The following is a 14,816-nucleotide window of genomic DNA, read 5'->3' on the forward strand; positions in this document are numbered from 1 at the left end:
ATACAGCGAACTAATTATAGCATGTTCAGCGCAATCGGTGGTTTACAGAGACTCTTCAATAGGGTCTCCGCACTATTTGACTTTGACCTGACTCGCCAGCTGCTTCGCCAGGGGTTTACTTTTTTTTCTAGATCAGTTTAGTTTGTCTACACTGCAAATAACATTCACGTAATATTTACCTGAAAAGGTACGTAGATATTTTCCTACCTTTCAGGTGAATATTACGTGTTTTGGGATTGACATTCCGTTCAAATGATGCACATAAAAATCATGTGATTTTCACGTAAATTTTACCGGATCAACAGATGGTATTCAAATTGGCAACACTTTAAAGTTACGCGAATTTTCAAGTAATTTTCACAGGGTTTTATAGTTAGTTTTAAGTGAATTTGTTGTAAATTTCGATTTATTTTTTCATGAAGTGTATGAAGCCATTTATTTTGGTAACACATTTATTTTCAAAGTGTTTTATTAAAATAAAATTTGTCTTTAATTGATGCACCACCTATTTCATGATTTCACTAGATCTAATGCCTGTTTTTTCCTCATCCTGTTGTGGAACTGCTTCTAGAAAGACTCACATTTTTTACTTTAGGAAAGGGTTTCAGTTTCTGGGAGGTCGGTATTTTCTTTAAGATCGCTGATTTCTGTATAAGAGAATAGGAAGCGAAAATTGATCTTCGTTCTATTTTTTTCTTTCAATGTAAATATTTGATTCTCACCATTTATTTTAGCCAGGAACTGATAATCTGAAAGCTTTAAAAAATCCCCTGTTTACTGGAGAAATCTTGTGGCTCGCAATTTGAAATTATGAGTTGCCCAAATAATCTGATCCTGCATTCGTCTTTTTTTTTTTTTTTTCATTTCTAGATTAATAAAACTTAAGATTATTTTCTGGATTCCAATGAATGTTAAAAACTGGGCTGTCTGGCAATCCTAAATCATCCAACAATGGGGAATGCCAATACTTTCTTCTGTCACCATCTTGAACTTACGAGGTTACGCACAGAACATTTGTTGTGAATGCGATAAATTAGCAATAATTGAAGAACGTTCTCGAATCACCCAAGACGATGCAAAGAAGTAAAAGTTCAAAGTCAAATATAAACAGCTGTTCTGTTTATCATCCCTTCTGCTTAGTTTAGGAGTCAAGTGCACCCTAGACGTATTTATTCTGGAAGGATTGCGTTGGTCCCGAAATGCCTCACATGATCTTGAAGAAGAACGATGGATAAGTTTAGATTAGGAATACTTTCTGTCTCTTTCGTTATAATCAACATTACGTTAGGAAGATCTTAGCAGGAGACAAATCTTTCTAGACTCAAACCCCTATATAAGGCAAATTTTGTACTTAATAAATCGAATGTTTTCGTAAGTCTTAAAACGTCTGTCGATCTGTTAAGATCCGAATTCATTCCAGCCATTACCTTCATCAGGTTTTAAACTAAGATTACTGATGAGACCAGAATCTCTAATTTAGTGAGAAGTTCAGTCCTCAGTCTACAATCAAAGACCAAACACCTGATGCTAAAGTCACTCCTTTTCTTTCTATCAAAATCTGAACCACGCTATTGTAACAGTCTCTTAATTTAGTAGATTAACTGTCTTAGCGTCTTGAACAGTTTTTTGATAGAATCGTCCCGGCAGGGCAACGGCGTACCATTTAAACCGTTCGGCGTGGTAAGTAAACCTTCGCGTGATTAAACAAAGCTCGGGACAGCTTGTTTTAACTCCTTTGCTATCCTTACCGAACAACATTTTCACGCCATGAGATCACGGAAAATTTACTTGAATTTCACATAACCTTCACCAGCATGACACATGACGACCAGTAAATCCAGTATATTTCATTAACATGTCGTTGAATTTAATTTGTAGCTTGTAAATTTTATTAGAATCTTGTTTTTAAAAAGTCACCTGAATTTTCAGGTAAAATTAAAGTTTGTTATTGGTTCAGTGTAGCAATGTTCCTTTTTTTTACGAGATGACTATTGACTTATTTAGGCTCTGAACCATTTGGTGGATTATTTTAACTTTTGGTTAAAATTTGACAGATGGAAAGTTATCGATTAACCCTGCTATCCGAGCATGGTTATTTCTGACAGACAAGAAGTTAAATTTTGACAACCGTGGGTTGAAAACCGGTCGATCGACAGCACGGGGATTTTCGAACATAGAAAATAACTTTGGAAATGTCACTTTTAACCACGAGTTAAATTTAACTCGGCAAATGGTTCACAGCCTTATGTTTAGCTTTAGGCTGTGAACCATTTGCCGAGTTAAATTTAACTCGTGGTTAAAAGTGACATTTCGAAAGTTATTTTCTATGTTCGAAAATCCCCGTGCTGTCGATCGACCGGTTTTCGAGCCACGGTTGTCAAAATTTAACTTCTTGTCTGTCAGAAATAACCATGCTCGGATAGCAGGGTTAATCGATAACTTTTCATCTGTCAAATTTTAACCAAAAGTTAAAATAATCCACCAAATGGTTCAGAGCCTTAGTACTTTTCATGTTTAGTTTAGGTTGCATCATTGGCGCCAATGACGCCTGTTGATGTTTAGTCATAAATAAATAAATAAATAAGTGAGAGCTGATATTGGTGTTCTTGAAATTTCGAGGTGAAAATGAGATTTATCAGAAATAAAGCTTCCACAGCGGTTCACCTTAAAAAACGTGAGGCCCTATAGAAGCAGTTCCACCCGGGATGAGGGGCACTATAAAATCATGTGAAAGTTACATTAAAATACACGTAACTTAAGTGATGCCTTCTCGAATATCATCTGTTGGTCGGGTAAAATTTACGTGAAAATCAATTGATTTTTTTATTCACCACTTAAACAGGATTTCATTCCTAAAACACGCAATATTCACGTGTTCGGGGTATCATCCAAACCATTTGTAGAGTAGTTCTACTATTTGGGTTATCGTTCGTTTTTGGTAATTTTTTTATTAGGGACATCCTCGTCCATGGGCGCAGCATAGAAGACCATGATGCCAATGACAACTTATCCGAAGTGTTCAGCAGACTCCAGCAGCATAATGTGAAATTGAACACATTTAAATGTGTCTTCGGTAGCCGCTCTGTAAGAATTCTGGAATTCAAGGATAGAGTGAAACTGATGAGAAGATGAGCACCATCAAGAGCTTTCGTATACACCAACATCCTGTGCGGAAGTTAAGGCTCTGAACCATTTGGCGAATTTTTTTAACTTTTGGTTAAAATTTGACAGATGGAAAGTTATCGATGGACCCTGCTATTCAAGCATGGTTATTTCTGACAGACAAGAAGTTAAATTTTGACAACCGTGGGTCGAAAACTGGTCGATCGACAGCACGGGGATTTTCGAACATAGAAAATAACTTTCGAACTTAACTCGGCAAATGGTTCACAGCCTAATACCATAGAGGTAACTCTAAGACCGCTGGGTCCCGAAGAAAATCATTATTATTTTTGGCTCACTCAGTACCAGAACAACCGTCCCAAGCAGTCCCAAGCTATTTCACTCACCCCTGCATGTTCTGCATGAATCCACACACCCCTGATGTTATCTGTCAAACTTTCATAGCGAATCAAAACAAACATAGTGTAGTAATAGAATTTCAACTAGAATAGGGTACGTTAATCGTTTGCTTGGGACCAATAGGCTTCTAAAGTGGTGAGCCAATTTAAAGTCGTTAGTTTCGTATTGATTGTTGCTAATACCCCGTACATACTATGGTTTATATCATGTAATATATGCTGTCTTGCAATGAGCACTCATACATCTAGTTGTCACTGGAAATCCTATGTATGAGTGCTCATTGCAAGACAGCCTATATTACATTATATAAGCCATAGTCTGTACGGGGTATAAGAGTCTTTTTTTACGGGTTGGTGACGTTCGTAAACCGGTTTATCCAACGAAGAGCTGACTTCACGGAACAGCTACCAGCGCTCGCGCTCGGAAACGTTGAAAATTTTTATTGGACGGAAAGAGAAGAAAATGACTTTATCTTCCTACAGGACAAGGCGTTTAAAGTTCGTGATTAAAGATTGTACTCGAAAAAAAAGCAACACTTTCTTTTGTGTATAACTTTTTATTGTATGGGTAAAAATTGATAAAATTTTGAGTAAAACTAGTTTAGAGTGTAATGTTTACATGTGCAAAATCTCGTCACAATTTGTCAAGTGGTTATCGAGATGGCTTCCAAGCAAGAAGTGCTTCGGAAAATTCAAGCCAGTCCCACGGGTGGATCGCGAAAAGTTTGGAATCGACAATTCGACCGTGTCCCTTGTGGTAAAATCGTTCAAGAAGACCCAGATGACCCAGCGGCGAGCTTTTTTTTTTCCTTTGGTTTGTTTTTTTCCGTCGATCTTGTTTTCCGTGCTGAGCACCAATGCTACCGACGTGCCAGGAAGGCAGCTCCCACACCTGGACCCTACCTATCGACCCATCAACTCATGAACCGGGGACCAACGACTTTACTTCCCATCCGAAGGAAGGCGTGATCAGAGACGTTATGCCTCGGAACATCCCGGTGGCGCCGACTGGGATTGAACCGAGGCCTGCTGGGGTGAGAGGTAATCACGCTTACCACTACACCACCGGCGCCGTTCAGCGGCGAGCTGGCAGCGGAAGAAAAGCGAAGACGACCGACCCCGTGAACGCAAGGAAGGTGAGGAATTACTTCAAGCGCAATCAATGCGAACCTTTCGATTCGGGACGTGGCCAAGAAGGTCAATTCTTCCGTCTGGTTCATCCAGCAGACAATGAAGCTGGTCGGACTTCATGCCTTCAAGGTAAGGAAGGCGCCTAACCGAACTGATAAACAGAATACGGTGGTCAAATCCCGCACCAGGAAGCTGCACCACGAGTTTGGTGCAGCCGAAATGCATCATAATGGACTACGAGACGTACATTAAAGTGGATGCCAAGCAGATCCGTGGCCTGGACTTTTTCATCGGCAAGTCCCGCCTGGATGTTCCGGAAGAAGAAGGTTTGACAAATTTGCCATGAAGTGCTTAGTGTGGCTGGCGATCTGTGGGTGCGCAAATTCAGCAAGCCGTACATAACGACCGGCACCCTCAACGACCAAATATATAAAGAAGAATGCCTCCAGAAGCGCCTGCTGTCCTTCCTCCGTTCCCACGAAAGTGACACTCTGTTTTGGCCGGATCTGGCATCGTGCCATTACGCGAAACCGGTGATGATGTGGTACGAAGCCAACGATGTTTTTGTGCCGAAGGAGGCAAATCCGCCAAACTCGCCAGAACTTCACCCAATAGAAAAATTCTGGGCGATGCGGTTCTTGTTCAATATAACATGGATAACGAGCCCCGCATAATAGCTTGTGCTTCTAAGGCGCTAACTCCAACGGAGCAACAGTACCCTCAAACTCAAAGAGAGACATAAGGCGTTGTATGGGGGGTTGCACGTTTTACTTTAATCGTTTGCTTGGGACCAATAGGCTAGTCAAGTAATTTAAAATCGTTAGTTTCGTATTGATTGTTGGTAAAACGCTGTCCAGACTGGAGAGTTATAACAACAATCAATACGAAGCTAACGATTTTAAATTGGCTCACTACTTGACTAGCCTATTGGTCCCAAGCAAACGATTAACGTACCCCATTCTAGTCGAAATTCTAGTACTATGCAATGTTTGTATTGATTCGCTATGAAAGTTTGACAGATAAAATGAGGGGTTATTGGTTTTTCCTATGTTTCGAGGGGTGAATCGATTAGCTTGGCACCGAAGAAAGTACCAGAGCTGAGCCAAAATGTTGAGCAAGTTATTTCAGAACCTTCTAGTCTTAAACGCTGTCCAGACTGGAGAGTTATAACATGTTATAACGGTTGTCAACTAATTGCAACACAGAAACCACCATCAAGATAGCGCTATAACATTTTATAACTCTGTAGTCTGAACGTACTATAAAACTAACAATCAATACGAAACTAACGATTTTAAATTGGCTCACTACTTGACTAACTCTAAGACCAGAAGGTCCCGAAGAAACGTGCTCAACTTTTTGGCTCAGCTTTGGTACTCTCTTCGGTCCCAAGCTAATCGATGCACCCCTCGAAACATAATCTACAAACCCCTCATTTCATCTGTCAAACTTTCATAGCGAATCAAAACAAACATAGTGTAGTACTAGAATTTCGACTAGAATGGGGTACGTTAATCGATTTGCTTGGGACCAATAGGTTAGTCAAGTAGTGAGCCAATTTAAAATCGTTAGTTTTCAATTTTGGCAAAACGAGTGAGCTTTGCTTTCAAATCGATACGGGTTCCGACGTGATGATAGTACCATAGAGGTAACTCTAAGACTAGTAGGTCCCGAAGAAAATCATTATTATTTTTGGCTCACTCAGTACCAGAACAACGGTCCCAAGCAGTCCCAAGCTATTTCACTCACCCCTGCATGTTCTGCATGAATCCACACACCCCTGATGTTATCTGTCAAACTTTCATAGCGAATCAAAACAAACATAGTGTAGTAATAGAATTTCAACTAGAATAGGGTACGTTAATCGTTTGCTTGGGACCAATAGGCTACTAAAGTGGTGAGCCAATTTAAAATCGTTAGTTTCGTATTGATTGTTGATAGTACCAGCGACGAGAAAAGAAAAACAGTGCGGTCCAATCATAGAGGTAACTCTAAGACTAGAAGGTCCCGAAATAACGTGCTCAACTTTTTGGCTCAGCTCTGGTACTCTCTTCGGTCCCAAGCTAATCGATTCACCCCTCGAAACATAGTAAAAACCAATAACCCCTCATTTTATCTGTCAAACTTTCATAGCGAATCAAAACAAACATTGCATAGTACTAGAATTTCGACTAGAATGGGATACGGATACGTTAATCGTTTGCTTGGGACCAATAGGCTAGTCAAGTAGTGAGCCAATTTAAAATCGTTAGTTTCGTATTGATTGTTGGTCCAATTCCGTTCGTGCTTCACGCTGCCAATGTTTCAGATATAAAAAAAAACATTCTTCGAAGTTTATTTCAGCTCATACACAGCAAAAAAAGTTGTTGAATATTACATCGAAACTGATGCAACCAGGTCAATCCATCGGTTGTGTAATATCACATTGTACGATGTACATCGATTTTGCGAACAAAATTACATCCATTGTTGTAATATTGTATCTGCTTTTTGCTATTACATCATTATTTCATACATCAGCTTGAATTACGTTGATCGATATTACATTTTTTTTTTGCTGTGTATGCATGCGGTTAGTCAACATTATGGCACGCACCACAAAGGGCCCACCGATTGCATAAAAAATGAGGAAAATGCTCCCGGACTAGTTTAAGGCAGCAAAGGAGAAATTCGCGCTGATGTCGAACCTGGGTATCTGCAGATCGTCTAGCAGCAGCTGGGCTAGCCCGCTCCACTGCATCCCAATAATAGAACGGACAGTGGAGCTTCGTTGGAGACTATCCACTGCTGAACAAGGTCACCGTTCCGGATCACTGTCCTCGATACGTCACGTGCACGATCTTCTCAATTCACTTAAAGGCTAGAGCATATACACTACCATAGGTTTGGAAAGAGCTTATCACCAGATCCCTGTTGAAACAACTGACATCCCCAAAACAGCTGTGATTACATCGTTCGTGTTGTTTAGTTCCCCCGAATGTAATTTGGCTTGTGCAGTGCAAGCCAGTCGTTCCAATGGTCTACGAATAAAATCTTCGGTGACCTGGACTTCGTAGTAGTTTTTATCGATGACATCAACTAGAAGAGCATATAATTCACGTGCGCATTGTTTTTGATCGTTTAAGGCAGGCCTACCCAACGTTTTTAAACCGTTGGCCAAATGCTAGAATCCATATCAGCTGAGGTTATGTTCAGAAAAAAAAAACTGCTCGTAATGTACCAGGTAGGGTATACCCATTCCGCACCTAGGGAAAACGCTCGATAAAAATGACTTCATTACCACGAGAAAATGCAATATCAGTACAATCATTCAGAGCAATTCGACAGTGAGTTTATGTATGCCTAACTGCGATGATAGATTCTCTCCATCGATTTTCTATTTGAATTGCTGCAGCTAAGGGAAGAAATTTTCTGAAATTGCCCAATACAGTGCTGTAACAGGTTGTATTGGCTATCAAAAGCAACAACAAACGCACCAAGAAATGTTAATGCAAGCGGGTTATTAACAAAAGAAAAAAATCGACGAAGAGAATCAATCATTGCAATTAGGCCATTATGAACGCTTACTGTCGAATTGTTAAGTGATAGTAACAGTGATCATTGATAGAACCAGCGATTCGATAAAATGCACTATAGTGAATGCCAAGCTTATTTTGTTGAATGCAAATCTTGTAATATGTTAGAGATGGAGAGCCAATTTGGCATTTTCATCATTTTCTTCTTTTCAGCAATCGTTAAAATGGGAATAACAAGGACAATAATAAAATAAACATAGCGTCTAAATCAAGATTCTGTAGGTCATGGAACAGGGTCGATAGGTATAGTAAATAAACCATCTCTACCTCTTTATTTTACAACCTTTTAACTATTATCACTGTTACTTTGACTATCCCCTATATTCAACAACTGTCCTTACTAACGGCATTTTAAAGTAGGATTCATTTGACCCCTGTGGTTATTATTCTGTGATGTCAAATCAATATCTCTACCCTGGTGCAGTATGGACAGTGATTTTTCACTGGAGACCTGGCCCTAGGACGCTGTGCTTGAAAACGAAAACGAAAGATTAAAATTTCCCTTTTCAGGTTCAAAATCTTTGAAAAAATACCGAATTGAACGATTTTTTTGCAAACGCAACACGGCAGTGATTGAAAAAAAAAATATTTTTTATTTTGTCATTTCAATTGTGTACATAACAACTATCCGTATGTTAATGAGCAAATTTGTTTCTAAATCGGTTTGCACAAGCTGGGAACACTTACTGAGCTAATTGTTCATTTCGTCTCGATTAAAACAAATTAAACTTGATTTTTTACACAAATATGTATAAGGGCTTACTGCTAAAAACGGTATTCGATGTTTGCTGCGTTGTCAACTGCAATACTGCTGCATTCTGTTCATTGGAGGTTCATCGTTTCTAATGTATAGAGTATTTCTACACGCGGTGTTTAGCTGCTTAACACATGAAGACTGATTTTATAAACTGTAAAAAAATGGTAAAAGAGGAAGAGATATGATGAAGATGTTAATATTAATCGCTTTATTCATAGAACACATTCACAAACCTCAGTCATGCCCATGCTGATTACGCCATCTTGGTTCGTGTCTTTAGCTTTGAACAGTTCAAAAGCCATCGTAAGGTGGAGAATGGCTGATATAAAGTCCGAGAGTCGCAGTGTACCATCTCTCCTCATGTATCTGAAAGATAGATTTTCTATTTTATAACAGTTCCCGTATGTGTCACATTTGATACTAATCAATTCACCTTAGTATAAGAATGGACAAAATATCGGTACTCAGTTGGAAGCCAACATCGTACAAAGCATCGCGGAATCGTTCCGCTCGAAGAATTCCTGACTTCTCCTTGGTATGCATTTTGAACACGCCCCACCAGGTCTTCAAATTGACCATGAATTTATTGAAATCGTTGAAATTGATTCGTCCTCGGTTAGTTTTCTGAAATATGATAGATGTGTGTAGTAACTCTTGTGCACTGTTCTTGGCCAAGAGTAAAACTTACATCCATCAGACAGACGACTTGTCGGCAAACTTCCAAACTGGCACAGCTTCGAATGTAATCGTTGGGAAGACAAGCTTCTAGCAATTCTTGAAGATCGAAGCAATTCAGTGTCCTGAAAGTACGTGATATGAAGAGTTTGTAAAAAGACTAATTGATAGAAACCAACAAACCTCTGATCGTCTGCCAACTGCATAAATACTGGTTCGTACTGAGCAGTGCTGGTTGCCGCAGCCACGTTATTATTATTAGCCGAGTCCATTGATATTTTCGCGTTCGAATTGAGAAGCGGAAATGGATCCAACAGAAGCATGGTCTGCGTTTCCAGCAGTGATAACCGAATCGTAGATCCCAAGACACGCACGCTAAACGATGCTTCTTCGGCGGGTTCGAACGTGGTAGCCATAATCAGGTAGCGTCCGGGATCTATCGAACATCGGTGACTTATCTGGCGTGAATTGGTATACTGTGAATTGACTAAACTTTTATGTTTCTTAAAGAAGTTCTTCGAGAGACAACCGTTGATGTTTTGAACTGAAAAAAACGTTGATTATGGACAAGTTTTTTTTTAATAATCAAAGCGGATCCTTACCGTTGTTGAGGTTGTATACGGTAAATCCGATCACTTTCGGTTCCAACACGCTGTGCTGGTTGACCGAGATTATCACATCCTCTTTTTCGCTTAGGAAGAGCTGTAGCTGCGGGTTTATGTGGAACGAGTCAGGATTATTACGGCAACCGCCTGCGGTGACGCCTCGCTTCCATGCACCCTGGTAGAGACGCATCAGCCAGCGTCGGTTTTTATCCGCCAGTTGAGGTTCGTCTCTCGCTGTGTCCGAGTCCAGATGTACGCATTCCAGGTGGCTGAATGTTTGTGTCATATCGAAGAACGACATCCAGAACTCGCCAACGTCCAGTTGTTCTATGAGACGGTTCCGTTCGTTCATGGTTACGCGTTCCCACGAGCTCGAAAAGGACGACCAATCTCCGTTGAACGTGGCGGATTTATTGAGAGTTTGAGCCACGGGATTTCGAAGTCGTACCAATTGAACCGTATCGCCCATGCTGGTTTCAGCCTAGAAACATGGAAATAAGTTATCATCTCTATGATATACCTACACATATGAATCGGAACTACCTTATCCAGTGAACATAACCGATAGTTAATTCCAACGTGTATCCCGTTGGGAAGTGCTTCGGTTTGATTCCGAATCTGCGTTGTAGTCCCATTGTTAACCGTACATGTCACAATGCTAGTAGTATCTAGTAGGGAGTGAAGTAGAGGGGGCCGAATCAAGATGTTACCCTCAGTTTTGATCGATATCGATTCGGTGATGCCTCCGGTGAGATCCGCTAGACCGTCTAGCAGTGTACCGTACTTTAAAGCTTCGTAGGACCCGTGTAATCTGCAATACATTATCGTTTTCAATTAAGGATATCAACATATGCTGATTTTCAACGTATGTACTTGGCATAGGCTTTTTCCAGCAGACCCGGCCAGAACGAGTTCGAGTTCTGAGCTTGCAGAAAAGCCAGCTTCCCATTGATTGTTGGTAATCTATCGTCGACTAGAACTTCCAACCACTCACCACACCACCACAGTCGGAAGCGAAACATTCCATAGTATGGCTTGTCAAAGTTCTGATCCGCTGGCACAACCCGATAGAACAGTCCTTTGGATAGATAGAGCACACCTAGACAACTAACGAGCCATCGATCGCCCATTTTGCCCGGCACAATATCGAACTGCGCCGTGGAGTCGTTGACGAACACCGGATTCTGGGTGATTTCGTGAGGTCGTTTCCATTGGAATGTGAAAGGCGGGGTTTGATGATAAAATACCGATGACTGAGTCGCCGGAAAGTCTTCGTCTTCCCAGAGGACATTTTTCTGCTTGCATTCCGCCTTGATTCTTTCATAGGAGGAAGTCATGGTTCCGAATGGCCGTCCGTTAATTACGTTGCGTTCCTGGACTGTGAAATGACTGCGGAGACTGTCCGTTGCCACACACGATCATCTCATCTCGTTAGGTGTAGGAAGATGTAATCAGTGGGGATGGCTACGAGCGCGGCACCGTATGTGCGTTTTGTTTTTCTGTAAAAAACCCGAGGGGAAGAAAACAATAATCAGTAACGGTTTATTATGGGTTTTATGTGCGTTTCGACAGAGACAAATAATAGACCATCGCAGAATTGCAGTTTGGAGCTATTATTTCCGATACAAAGCGTCTTCTTCAGCGTGAGTGATAATTGAATAATTTGGCCTAATTTTCTTATGTGGTTGTTTTGGATGGAAACATAATATATAAATCAGCGTATGGTTAGGGAATTAATAGTAATGATAATTGGGTTTGATTTTGTAATTTTAATGTATCAATAAACGCCAAATTAATGATATAAAGATATGATTGTTATTGACCTTTTCGGTGGTCGCAAGTCAGTCTCAGTTGCATTTTTATCAATTTTGAGTTAGCATTGTTATGCAGTTATAAATCATTTTATGTTTTTAGCTTTTTTTTAAACTTTATTTTTGAGATTTTTAGCCGTAGGCTAGTTGATCTCGTCCATGAAAGGTGGGGCCTCAGAAGGAGGACCCCCAACAGAGTAGTTTTTTACAGTGTTTACTTCAACCTAAAATTGGTTCCTGGCTCGATCGTACATTTACACACCATATTAAAGACACAACATTAAAATCTGAATAAGACATAGCTCCACACCGGAGGAACCGGGAGGGCCCCCACCAGGCACAGATGTCCCAACAGCTGAAAGGAATTTAAAAAGACTAAACTTTAAAATACAAAATACACTCCGTGCCCCAAGCTTCCCATATTATGCTCACGATCCAGCGCTTGACATCGTGTAACGGTACTTCGTTGGTATAGCGAGGGGCAGATGGTCCTGCCCCAGCCAGAAATTCAGCTTCAGAGTTGCCTGGTATTCCGCAGGGCCCCGGAACCCAGCAGAATACCGTGTTTAGTGGCGCGGACTTCATCGTCGCCTGTACCCAGGGATGAGTCGGGGTCTCGGATGTCAGGGCTTGTATGACGCTGTGCGAATCCGTGAGGACCAGGATCGGTCGGTTGATGTTGTAGCAGCGATGAAGATGGCAGCAGCTTCAGCAGAGAAGACAGAACATTGCGGTGGTAAGCTGCAGCTGGTTGGTGTGATGTTTCCTGCTAGACCGATACCGACCCCGGCCCGAAAGCGAAATCCGTCCGTGTATCGGTGAGTGTGCGTAGGGTATTTTTCTCCTATAATTTCAGCTACAGTCCTTTTCATGGCCACGGAATTGTCTCCGGCTTAATTCGATTTTCGGTAATGGTGTTTGCCAGCATTTGCCTCCATGCCAGTGGATTCTGGCCACTTGGGAGAGATCTTCGTTGGCAGCCGTGCGGAGGAGTCTATTCTCCTCGTCGAGGAGGAAGATCCCTTGATTTCCAGATGCCTTCGAGATGAAAGCAGCGGCTTTGGTTGCGATAGTTGCGGTTATACGGAAGAAGAAAGGCAGGATGCCTGCGTCGATGCATGCAGCGTAAGCGGGCGTGGATGGCAGCAGGCCAGAGACAATTCGGACGTAGGTGTTGTACACTGGTGCTAACGTAGCTAAAACCTTATCTGTTGCGATGCAGGTCATCTCCAACCCGTATAGAAGGCGACTGTCGATAATGCTCTCGCCACGTGAAAACGGATGCTGCGGTTGTTCGATCTTTATTGTCGGGAAATGGTCCGGATGAGATTCACTCGGCTGCGGCAATTTTTCTTGACTGCACTGAAATGCTGTTCAAAGTTGAGGAATCGGTCAACGAGAACTCCCAGAACTCGGACTGTCTTCTTCAGCGGTATGGACTGGTTGTCGATTTTGATCGGTGGTCCGCTAATTCTGTGTCGAGAAGGGCTGATGCTTTTAGAGGCTGATAATTCAAAGCCTACTGAGTGGGTCCACCTGGCGACGGCGGAGACTTCCGCTTGGCCTTTCATCCTTGTACGTACTGGCGTAGGTCCGGCGGTGACGATGAGGGTGTCGTTGGCGTAACATGTTTTTAGCTGTGCTATTAAAAAAAAGGTGATTTGTTCAGGAAAGGTGGTTTGTTCAGGAAAGGTGGTTTGTTCAGGAAAACTGAAAAATAATACCAAATAGTCAAATTGTCTCAAACAAACTGTCCAATTAGGTATATAGTAAAACTACTCTACGAGGGTAAGGTGGTCTAAAATTGGTCCAAAATATGCTACAGGGTGTCGACTCAAAGTCGAAAATAAAATTCACTGACTTTCCCTGACTTTCCAGTCGGTTTTCAGAAATATTCCAGTCATCAAAACTTCGTTATTTTAACCTAAGAAGCTACAACGTGATGTGCTTTATTATACCGTAGTGTAAATTAAGGTTAGTTTAAAATGAGCAGCAGGGTAAGTTTTCGAAGATATCAAGAATAGCATACTCATGGCACGTACTACAGAACATGATACTAATACAATTTTTACAGAACATATGATCGACTACCTACGAAGGATGTGAATAGGCCTAGGGCTATAAATACATATTCTTATATAATAATGAATAACTACTGCTCACAACTAGGCTCACTATTCATTACTAACTAAAAATAGGAATATTTAATCAATGTCACCAAGCTCTCAATTTGTGTTCATAATTTCACAGCCAAATAAAAATCAACCCGTAGACGATCCTTTCTCTTAACTTATAAATTATTGTAAAATAGCAGAGCAGTGATTATTCTTGCTTTGGCAACCGAACCTGAGGATGCACTGATCATGCATTAGTCAGTTTCGTACTCTCTGGAACTGGAACTCCATATGACAACCACAGACATGGCTAAATAATTTAAGTTTAATTATCATTAACATTTTATTCTCTCAGTGAGTTCACATTACAACGAGAAATTACAAGTTGAATATGTGTTGATTTTCATTTTCGGATTACTTTTAAAAATGTTTATCATTTGAGCAGAACAATTTTCTCCTGCAAATTTTCGGCTTTTTTTGAGCATCTTGAGTTTTTGGAATCGAGAGCTTCTTTCATACGACGATCCTTGTCTACATGGAAAGCGAATGCGATTTTTCGAACTCGCTTAATAAGTTTATTCAAAATTTGTAAGTTTTCCAACCCGCCTGCATGAGTAACACCATCAT

At 40.9% G+C, this 14,816-nt stretch overlaps 1 protein-coding gene across 1 annotated transcript; it reads right to left on the bottom strand.

Annotated features, from left to right (window-relative positions):
- Positions 1–8,800: 8,800 nt before the first annotated feature.
- CalpC (calpain-C) lies at positions 8,801–11,755 on the bottom strand. The gene is made up of 8 exons (XM_065229459.1): positions 11,138–11,755; positions 10,808–11,075; positions 10,262–10,745; positions 9,843–10,203; positions 9,673–9,784; positions 9,418–9,608; positions 9,218–9,350; positions 8,801–9,135 (listed from the first exon to the last, which is right to left on the bottom strand). The coding sequence occupies exons 1-8, from the start codon at positions 11,599–11,601 to the stop codon at positions 9,109–9,111; spliced, it is 2,040 nt and encodes a 679-aa protein (XP_065085531.1). The 5' UTR covers positions 11,602–11,755; the 3' UTR covers positions 8,801–9,108.
- Positions 11,756–14,816: the final 3,061 nt, after the last annotated feature.

The sequence above is a fragment of the Ochlerotatus camptorhynchus genome, unplaced genomic scaffold (assembly GCF_037179485.1).
Source record: "Ochlerotatus camptorhynchus isolate MF236.1 unplaced genomic scaffold, CSIRO-AGI_Acam_v1.1 ptg000025l, whole genome shotgun sequence".
Classification (NCBI taxonomy): domain Eukaryota; kingdom Metazoa; phylum Arthropoda; class Insecta; order Diptera; family Culicidae; genus Ochlerotatus; species Ochlerotatus camptorhynchus.

Excerpts from the sequence above, each read along its gene's own strand:
- CalpC (XM_065229459.1), bottom strand. The coding sequence starts at position 11,601 with ATGACTTCCTCCTATGAAAGAATCAAGGCGGAATGCAAGCAGAAAAAT. Across the intron at positions 10,204-10,261 it reads CGTATACAACCTCAACAACG|TTCAAAACATCAACGGTTGT; the intron begins GTAAGGATCCGC and ends CGTTTTTTTCAG. Across the intron at positions 9,785-9,842 it reads CAGTTGGCAGACGATCAGAG|GACACTGAATTGCTTCGATC; the intron begins GTTTGTTGGTTT and ends ACGTACTTTCAG.